Source organism: Cherax quadricarinatus, chromosome 41 (assembly GCF_038502225.1).
Source record: "Cherax quadricarinatus isolate ZL_2023a chromosome 41, ASM3850222v1, whole genome shotgun sequence".
In the NCBI taxonomy this organism is placed as follows: Eukaryota; Metazoa; Arthropoda; class Malacostraca; order Decapoda; family Parastacidae; genus Cherax; species Cherax quadricarinatus.
Window position 1 is genome coordinate 22,776,733 of NC_091332.1, and position 11,165 is coordinate 22,787,897.

General features: G+C 38.9%; 1 protein-coding gene across 9 annotated transcripts in view; it reads right to left on the reverse strand.

Moving 5' to 3' along the window:
* Positions 1-4,552: 4,552 nt before the first annotated feature.
* LOC128695988 (CTD small phosphatase-like protein 2-A) overlaps positions 4,553-11,165 on the reverse strand; it is a 455,855-nt gene continuing 449,242 nt past the window's right edge. For all 9 annotated transcript variants that reach the window (XM_070093077.1, XM_070093083.1, XM_070093081.1 and 6 more), the window contains 2 exons: positions 7,864-7,990; positions 4,553-7,513 (listed from right to left, as the gene is read on the reverse strand). In XM_070093077.1, the coding sequence (XP_069949178.1) occupies positions 7,355-7,513; positions 7,864-7,990 (286 nt within the window). In that variant the 3' untranslated portion in view covers positions 4,553-7,354. The remainder of the gene's footprint in view (positions 7,514-7,863; positions 7,991-11,165) is intronic.

Here is an 11,165-nt window from a genome sequence, read left to right on the forward strand (position 1 = left end):
TACCCAGATGTTGCACATGTGTCTTAATTTCAAGAAAGAACGCAAGGAAATGCCTTACGGGTGACTTAGCAAAGACCTGTGGCAGTGCACTGCAGGTCTTGTGTATAGTGAATTACTAGCAACCAGTGGCAGCGCAATGTGATTGTGTGCAGTGACTTAGCAATGACCAGTGGCAGTGCACTATTGGTAATGAGTGGAGATTTAACCCCCTTCAGTGTTGGGATTCTAGATATAAAAACTGCTCTATGTCTAGTTTAAAAAAAAAAAAAAAAAAAAAAAATATTCTGAAATGGTAGAGATTTTTTTTCTGAATATAATGATACTAAAAGTATGAAAGTTGATAAAAAAAAAATACCTCAGGGAATCACACAGGTGTAAAGATAGTCTGGGTGCAATTTATTCAACAGCAATTTTGCCTAAATAGGATCCTATTTTAAGTCAATTGCATTGCTCAATTCAATTAAATTCTTAGCTGTTTCACTAGTATGCCTTCTGTTCTATCAATTGAGGACAAGAAACTGCCCATTCACCCATCAGAACTACCCAGTGAAATGCACAGAAGTCAGTAATTTGACCAATTTTACACAATTCAATAAAAATTCCAATTTAAAAACAGAGTTTAGGATAAACACTGTAGACATTCCAGGCACTAAAACATTTCCTTTGTTCACTAATCACATCCCCAGGCCTCTTCTATGTTACACATGCTTTCCATTCTGAGTTCATCATCACAAAAAATTCAAGATTTACCCTATTTCTCAGATAATAAAATATAACCAGAAATGATTGGACATGGTTTATGAGATCCCAATAATTGAATCAGACCAAGTAAAATCTAGTAAAACAGACCTGGGAGTGTAAGAAGGGTCTTACATATCCTCAGGAAAATCAGCAAAATTGAATTATTCCACTAACTTGACCCCAATTTCAAGCTACTTCCAGTCCTGAAACCAACCAAAATCATCTTTATTTCAGCAGTATATCTTCCATTCTATCAAATGATACCAAGAAACAACTAGAAAACCATGCAAACAATTCTATAAAACACCTCAAAATCGTTATGTTAAACCAAGCACAAAGTAAGTTTTGCTTTTCCCATCATACACCACGTGGGGCAGAAGTTTTTTTTATACTCATTGCACAAACCTATTCTCTCATATCTAAGCTAAAATTTTCTGCTCACAGCTTATCTGAGGGAGCTGAGCTTAAAACATAGATCTATGCGAGGGACTCAAGTGTCAATGACGTAGATCTACATGAGGGACCCTGGTGTCAATGACATAGATCTACATGAGGGACCCTGGTGCCAATGACGTAGATCTACATGAGGGACCCTGGTGTCAATGGCGTAGATCTGCACGAGGGACCCTGGTGCCGATGACGTAGATCTACATCAGGGACCCTGGTGCCGATGACGTAGATCTACATCAGGGACCCTGGTGCCAATGACGCAGATCTACATCAGGGACCCTGGTGTCAATGGCGTAGATCTGCATCAGGGACCCTGGTGCCAATGACGTAGATCTACATCAGGGACCCTGGTGCCAATGACGTAGATCTACATCAGGGACCCTGGTGCCAATGACGTAGATCTACATCAGGGACCCTGGTGTCGATGGCGTAGATCTACATGAGGGACCCTGGCGTCAATGGCGTAGATCTACATGAGGGATCCTGGTGCCAATGACGTAGATCTACATGAGGGACCCTGGTGTCAATGATGTAGATCTACATGAGGGACTCTGGTGCCAATGACGTAGATCTACATGAGGGACCCTGGTGTCAATGGCGTAGATCTACATGAGGGACCCAGGTGTCAATGATGTAGATCCCCACAAGGGACCCTGGTGTCAATGATGTAGATCCACATGAGAGACCCTGATGTAAATGACATAGATCTACACGAGGGTCCCTGGTGTCAATGATGTAGATCCCCACAAGGGACCCTGGTGTCAATGATGTAGATCCACATGAGAGACCCTGATGTAAATGACATAGATCTACATGAGGGTCCTTGGTGTCAATGACATAGATCTACATGAGGAACCCTGGTGTCAATGACGTAGATCTATGTGAGGGAACCCTGGTGTCAGTGATGTATATCTATACGAGGGGACCCTGGTATCAGTGACAGAGGTCTTCGTGAGGGGACCCTGGTGTCAGTGATGTAGATCTACATGAGGGACCCTGGTGCCAATGACGTAGATCTACAGGAGGGACCCTGGTGTCAATGGCGTAGATCTACATGAGGGACCCAGGTGTCAATGATGTAGATCCCCACAAGGGACCCTGGTGTCAATGATGTAGATCCACATGAGAGACCCTGGTGTCAACGATGTAGATCCACATGAGAGACCCTGATGTCAATGACATAGATCTACACGAGGGTCCCTGGTGTCAATGACATAGATCTACGTGAGGAACCCTGGTGTCAATGACGTAGATCTATGTGAGGGAACCCTGGTGTCAGTGACAGAGATCTTTGTGAGGGGACCCTGGTGTCAGTGATGTGTATCTATACGAGGGGACCCTGGTGTCAGTGACAGAGGTCTTCATGAGGGGACCTGTATCAGTGATGTAGATCTACATGAGGGACCCTGGTGCCAATGACGTAGATCTACATCAGGGACCCTGGTGTCAATGGCGTAGATCTACATGAGGGACCCAGGTGTCAATGATGTAGATCCACATGAAAGACCCTGATGTAAATGACATAGATCTACACGAGGGTCCCTGGTGTCAATGATGTAGATCCCCACAAGGGACCCTGGTGTCAATGATGTAGATCCATGTGAGAGACCCTGATGTAAATGACATAGATTTACACGAGGGTCCCTGGTGTCAATGACATAGATCTACGTGAGGAACCCTGGTGTCAATGACGTAGATCTATGTGAGGGAACCCTGGTGTCAGTGATGTATATCTATACGAGGGGACCCTGGTGTCAGTGACAGAGGTCTTCGCGAGGGGACCCTGGTGTCAGTGATGTATATCTATACAAGGGGACCCTGGTGTCAGTGTCAGTGATGTATATCTATACAAGGGGACCCTTGTGTCAGTGACGTAGATCTGTGTGAGGGGACCCTGGTGTCAGTGACATAGATCTACATGAGGGGACCTTGGTGTCAGTGACATAGATCTACACGAGGGACCCTGATGTCAATAATGTAGATCTACATGAGGGACCCTGGTGTCAATGACATAGATCTACACGAAGGACCCTGGTGTCAATGACGTAGATCTACACAAGGGTCCCTAGTGTCAATGACATAGATCTATGTGAAGAACCCTGGTGTCAATGATGTAGACCTAAGTGAGGGACACTGGTGTCAATGACATAGATGTATGTGAGGGGACCCTGGTGTCAGTGACGTAGATCTTTGTGAGGGGACCCTGGTGTCAGTGATGTAGATCTATGTGACGGGGCACCCTGGTGTCAGTGATCGAGGAGACCCTGGTGTCAGTGACGTATATCTATGTGAGGGGGACCCTGGTGTCAGTGGCGTATATCTATACGAGGGGACCCTGGTGTCAGTGACGTATATCTATGTGAGGGGACCCTGGTATCAATGACGTATATCTATACGAGGGGACCCTGGTGTCAGTGATTGAGGGGACCCTGTTGTCAGTGACGTAGATCTATATGAGGGGACCCCTGGTGTCAGTGACAAAGATCTATGTGAGGGGACCCTGGTGTCAGTGACATAGATCTATGTGAGGGGGAGACCCTGGTGTCAGTGATCGAGGGGACCCTGGTGTCAGTGACGTAGATCTATGTGAGGGGGGACCCTGGTGTCAATGACGTAGATCTATGTGAGGGGGGACCCTGGTGTCAGTGATCGAGGGGACCCTGGTGTCAATGACATAGATCTATGTGAGGGGGACCCTGGTGTCAGTGATCGAGGGGACCCTGGTGTCAGTGACGCAGATCTATGTGAGGAGACCCTGGTGTCAGTGACGTAGATCTATGTGAGGGGACCCTGGTGTCAATGATGTATATCTATACGAGGGGACCCTGGTGTCAGTGATGTAGATCTATGTGAGGGGACCCCTGGTGTCAGCAACGTATATCTATACGAGGGGACCCTGGTGTCAGTGACGTAGATCTATGTGAGGGGACCCCTGGTGCCAGTGACAAAGATCTATGTGAGGGGACCCTGGTGTCAGTGATGTAGATCTATGTGAGGGGACCCTGGTGTCAGTGACGTAGATCTATGTGAGGGGACCCCTGGTGTCAGTAATGTAGATCTATGTGAGGGGACCCTGGTGTCTGTGATGCAGATCTATGTAAAGGACATTGGTGTCAATGACATAGATCTATCTGAAGGACAGTGAAAGTGTTAAGAACAATCTGTGGCAGCATACCGCACATGTTGCGTGCAATGACTTATCAAATGTTATACTGGCATGACAATTACTTGCTCTGAAATGTATTTTTTCACAGTTACATTTGGAATTTGGAATATTCACATTTATTTCTCTTGCTAATTGTACTGTATTACTTTAATAAAATGCTTCATATAAAATAATGATAATTGAAAAGATTATACGTATTTTCTTGGATTTTTCATTAATGTCCACAACAAATGAATTAAAGACATTGTCTTATGCAGAAGGGGTAACCTTCATCATTCTGCCAAAACAAATAATGTTACAAAATTATATGAATTATCATATGAAACTGGTTTTGAAGCATAATTGTCTATATTTAGCATATTTGAATGTTTTTAATTAAAGAGAGAGAGAAAGAGAGAGAGAGAGAGAGAGAGAAAGAGACAATCTAACATTTTAATGAAATAAAACATTTTAACAAGAATGAAACACAATAAAAATAAAACTCTACTTCAAGTACTTGTGTACATGGGACAGTACAATACAGGACAGTATAAGCCTCTGCCACATTGCTACATATTCTATAGTATTCCTAATTTTTATAATTCTATGCATTTTAATGCCATGGAAAATTTTATTTATACATTTGGGTTATTTACCATATATAATAAAGGTAGATTTGTGGCCAAGAATATACAGTATTATTGTATGCACAATAAAACATATACATATACTGTACTACATTGCATAATTTACCTATGTAATTCCCATGTTGAATAACTCTTTTATTTAAAAGTAACTGAACAATGGTTCCCTTTCATATTTTTTGTAGAAAATATATAAGATTATGTAGACATAATGACAAGACTATGCAAGACAGTCAACAAATGTAATCACCAACCTGGCCCACACAATATGAAACTTGTGTATTTCTACTAACAGCTAAATTTTCTCAGAATTTTTACTATTTAACTGTACAATCACATGAAATACAATTGAAAAAAATTATACTTCTTAAAATGATGATAGTGTGTGGCAGACAATGAGAGAAAGGTACTTGCCGCACCTTAACATTTCTGTCCAATGTTTATGTCCATCTCTCCCTGTGTTTCTTCATACTATATACAAGAATACAAGAATCTGCTTCCAAAAACAGAACCTCTCAGTATAGCTCTACTGTACACAGTTAAAATTAATTTGTGCTTTATAAATAATAAAAAATTTTACAAGAAGCAAACTCCTTTTTAAATAAAATTTACAAATTGTGTAAACTAAAATATGAAGTTAAAATGAGACTCTGTAACTTCTTTGTACATTTTAGAACAATAAGCACATACATACAGAGAAAATCCTTAAATAGATTTGTATTCCTCCAACAACTTGAGATATTCACTTATATCACCGGTTGCTCCAGGTGCAGATAACTTTATGAAACCGTGCACTGGGCAAATTCTTTTATACAACACATCACTGGGTTCATCTCCCTAACAAACATAATGAGAAGCCCAGGTACTGTAGTGCAAACAAATTAACTTTCTGTAAAATTACAATTCAACAGTTTTATCTGCAAAAATTTTGAAAGCTTAGGTGAATTAAAAATTATTTATAAACTTTCACACATTAAAAAAAAAAGATGCATATAGTGAGAATATGAATATTGTTGATGAGGAGTCTGGCCAAATTGTGAGATAGGGGTCACAATGTGAATTATCTACATTACATGGTATCTTCATTCATGCTAGAAATAACATTAATTTCAAAGGACTCTCACTCATTATAGCTAAGCCTTTTCATTTCCACTATACAGTTGAAAACTGCATTTTAAATGTTTTGAAGTGAAGGTACATAAATAATATAAACAGGCGCTTTGAAGACTGTCATTACTGTTCTTCCTATCACTGACTCAACTCAAATTCATGATGTATACATGAATTTGACAAATATAAGAAAAAACCTAAATGATAATCTCACTTTGTGTCTACCTGTTAATCTTTTGTCCCCAATGTTTACAGATACTGTTCATATTAAAACCACAACAAAAAATATAATCATTAAAATACTAAATTTGAAATTTTTAGTACAGTAACCCATACAATAAATTTTCAATACTTAAATGAAAATTTAATTGCAGTGCAGAAACAAGTTGGTCATTTCTAACTCTTTGTATGATAGAAAAAAAAATAAAAAGATATCTAGTACTTATAGATATTCTAATGTAATACTAATTTGTTCTTATGCAACCAGAAAAAATAATTTAACATTTCAAATGAAGTTTTAAGAATAAAATTTAGTGTATACAATTGATAACATTCAAAATATACTTTCTCTTCTTGAATTCACTGACAAATGCTATGAAACTACTCAACCAATCTGTAACATGCATTCACAGGATTTACACTATTATTCTGATACCTCTTGTGTGGAGAACACCCATTACTGCTTCTCAAAGCAGCAGTGGCAACATTGTCCAACAAGAGCAATGTAACTTTTCAGAGGATACTTTGAACTTCTCATGCCTGCTGATCAGATGTTGCTAAACATAATATATACATCTCTGTTCACCATATTCTACACAAGTTTTATTTGTAAAACTGTTCATATCTTGAAGCTATCTCTTAAGTTTAAAGTGCTTTTCAAGCTATTACATTATGCTGTTTTTCATACAAACCTTCTTGCCAACAAATATAGCATCACTTTCAAAATCAATGCAGCCCTTATGAAAGTTTAATCTTTCAATGCCTAGTTCTAACACCTTAGTCTGGGGTCTCATTGGTTCACACATTCACACTATATCACTTAAATACTGTTCTTCCTCATCACTTAGATCATTACTGTATATCAAGATCAGGCACCACTTCTTTCTTATCACTTGAGCCTAACACAAAGTGTACCAGACAGAATTACTGTAGTGTTTTATTGAAAGATTTAGAGTACTTGGACAAAAACACTGTTTTTTCCTTCTAATTACTATTGCTCCTGTCACATCTAAGAATGTACTCCACAACAAGAGTTCTCCCAAGCTTAATCTGGTGGTAAATATGTCTCCAGTTTGTACTTCTCACGAATGAAGGGTCGAACATCATCCTTATCCACAAGTGATTCTAGGAATGGTACAAGCTTCTCCAGCTCCCGATCCTCCTTATCAACAAACCAGCTCTCAATTGGAATTCCGTTGTTGATCTGAAGAAAATTTTTCATAAATGCCCACCTCTCAGAGTATAAGGAATGAAGTCCCCAGAAAGTGATGATGCTAAAGCCTCCTGATGATAGCTTAAATGATGAATGATGATTATTATGATGATAATATAGCTAGCTATAATTATTATTTTCATGTCATACTTCTGGCAAAAGTGAGAGTGATACATGTGTGAAATTAGAACTCAAACCCAGAGTCTTTTACAACTGCAACTCTTGTCACATAGCAGAAGCAAATGTGAAAAAATGAAATTAATCACAAGTACATGTATATGATTTCATATATTCACAATAAAGGGAAAAATCACAAGAAAGAAACCACATTCAACACTCACCTGGTAACCAAATGCTTGGGGAGAATTATCTACAATAATGGTCTTTGAGAGGTCTCTGCCAAGTATTGTCAGATCCTTAACATAGTTGCCCTGAACACATACACAATGCTCACGGAACAGTCGATACCTTAAAAGATAAATTTAAGAAAAATCTGGTATTGTACAGGTATTTAAAACATAACTGAAAGATTTACATTATGTTATTTAAATTATTTAGTGTCGCAATTAAAATACTAACTTTCAAGTCATATTTCAAGATTTATTACCAAACATTAGTTTTTTAATTGGAGATCCTTAATCAACAGGTTCACTGTTTATCATGGTGAATCTTAGCAAAGACAAAAAGTTAAATACAGTACCATGAAAATAAATAAATAAATAAATAAATAAATCATATATATATATATATATATATATATATATATATATATATATATATATATATATATATATATATATATATATATATATATATATATATATATATATATATATATATATATATATATATATATATATATATATATATATATATATATATATATATATATATATATATATATATATATATATATATATATATATATATATATATATATATATATATATATATATATAATATATATATATATATATATATAATATATATATATATTATATATTATCACACCGGCCGATTCCCACCAAGGCAGGGTGGCCCGAAAAAGAAAAACTTTCACCATCATTCACTCCATCACTGTCTTGCCAGAAGGGTGCTTTACACTACAGTTTTTAAACTGCAACATTAACACCCCTCCTTCAGAGTGCAGGCACTGTACTTCCCATCTCCAGGACTCAAGTCCGGCCTGCCGGTTTCCCTGAATCCCTTCATAAATGTTACTTTGCTCACACTCCAACAGCACGTCAAGTATTAAAAACCATTTGTCTCCATTCACTCCTATCAAACACGCTCACGCATGCCTGCTGGAAGTCCAAGCCCCTCGCACACAAAACCTCCTTTACCCCCTCCCTCCAACCCTTCCTAGGCCGACCCCTACCCCGCCTTCCTTCCACTACAGACTGATACACTCTTGAAGTCATTCTGTTTCGCTCCATTCTCTCTACATGTCCGAACCACCTCAACAACCCTTCCTCAGCCCTCTGGACAACAGTTTTGGTAATCCCGCACCTCCTCCTAACTTCCAAACTACGAATTCTCTGCATTATATTCACACCACACATTGCCCTCAGACATGACATCTCCACTGCCTCCAGCCTTCTCCTCGCTGCAACATTCATCACCCACGCTTCACACCCATATAAGAGCGTTGGTAAAACTATACTCTCATACATTCCCCTCTTTGCCTCCAAGGACAAAGTTCTTTGTCTCCACAGACTCCTAAGTGCACCACTCACTCTTTTTCCCTCATCAATTCTATGATTCACCTCATCTTTCATAGACCCATCCGCTGACACGTCCACTCCCAAATATCTGAATACGTTCACCTCCTCCATACTCTCTCCCTCCAATCTGATATTCAATCTTTCATCACCTAATCTTTTTGTTATCCTCATAACCTTACTCTTTCCTGTATTCACCTTTAATTTCCTTCTTTTGCACACCCTACCAAATTCATCCACCAATCTCTGCAACTTCTCTTCAGAATCTCCCAAGAGCACAGTGTCATCAGCAAAGAGCAGCTGTGACAACTCCCACTTTGTGTGTGATTCTTTATCTTTTAACTCCACGCCTCTTGCCAAGACCCTCGCATTTACTTCTCTTACAACCCCATCTATAAATATATTAAACAACCACGGTGACATCACACATCCTTGTCTAAGGCCTACTTTTACTGGGAAAAAATTTCCCTCTTTCCTACATACTCTAACTTGGGCCTCACTATCCTCGTAAAAACTCTTCACTGCTTTCAGTAACCTACCTCCTACACCATACACTTGCAACATCTGCCACATTGCCCCCCTATCCACCCTGTCATACGCCTTTTCCAAATCCATAAATGCCACATATATATATATATATATATATATATATATATATATATATATATATATAAATATATATATATATATATATATTCAACAAGTTGGTTGTCTCCCACCGAGGCAGGGTGACCCAAAAAAGAAAGAAAATCCCCAAAAAGAAAATACTTTCATCATCATTCAACACTTTCACCACACTCACACATTATCACGGCTTTTGCAGAGGTGCTCAGAATACAACAGCTTAGAAGCATATACGTATAAAGATACACAACATATCCCTCCAAACTGCCAATATCCCAAACCCCTCCTTTAAAGTGCAGGCATTGTACTTCCCATTTCCAGGACTCAAGTCCGACTATATGAAAATAACCGGTTTCCCTGAATCCCTTCACTAAATATTACCCTGCTCACACTCCAACAGATCGTCAGGTCCCAAGTATCATTCGTCTCCATTCACTCCTATCCAACACGCTCATGCACGCTTGCTGGAAGTCCAAGCTCCTCGCCCACAAAACCTCCTTTACCCCCTCTTTCCAACCCTTTCGAGGACGACTCCTATCCCTCTTTCCTTCCCCTATAGATTTATATGCTTTCCATGTCATTCTACTTTGATCCATTCTCTCTAAATGACCAAACCACCTCAACAACCCCTCTTCTGCCCTCTGACTAATGCTTTTATTAACTTCACACCTTCTCCTAATTTCCACACTCCGAATTTTCTGCATAATATTTACACCACACATTGCCCTTAGACAGGACATCTCCACTGCCTCCAACCATTTCCTCGCTGCTGCATTTACCACCCAAGCTTCTCATCCATATAAGAGTGTTGGTACTACTATAATTTCATATATTCCCTTCTTTGCCTCCATAGATAACGTTTTTTGACTCCACATATACCTCAACGCACCACTCACATTTTTTCCCTCATCAATTCTATGATTAACCTCATCCTTCATAAATCCATCCGCCAACACGTCAACTCCCAAGTATCTGAAAACATTCACTTCTTCCATACTCCTCCTCCCCAATTTGATATCCAATTTTTCTTTATCTAAATCATTTGATACCCTCATCACCTTACTCTTTTCTATGGTCACTTTCAACTTTCTACCTTTACACACATTCTCAAACTCATCCACTAACCTTTGCAATTTTTCTTTAGAATCTCCCATAAGCACAGTATCATCAGCAAAACGTAACTGTGTCAATTCCCATTTTGAATTTGATTCCCCATAATTTAATCCCACCCCTCTCCCGAACACCCTAGCATTTACTTCTTTTACAACCCCATCTATAAATATATTAAACAACCATGG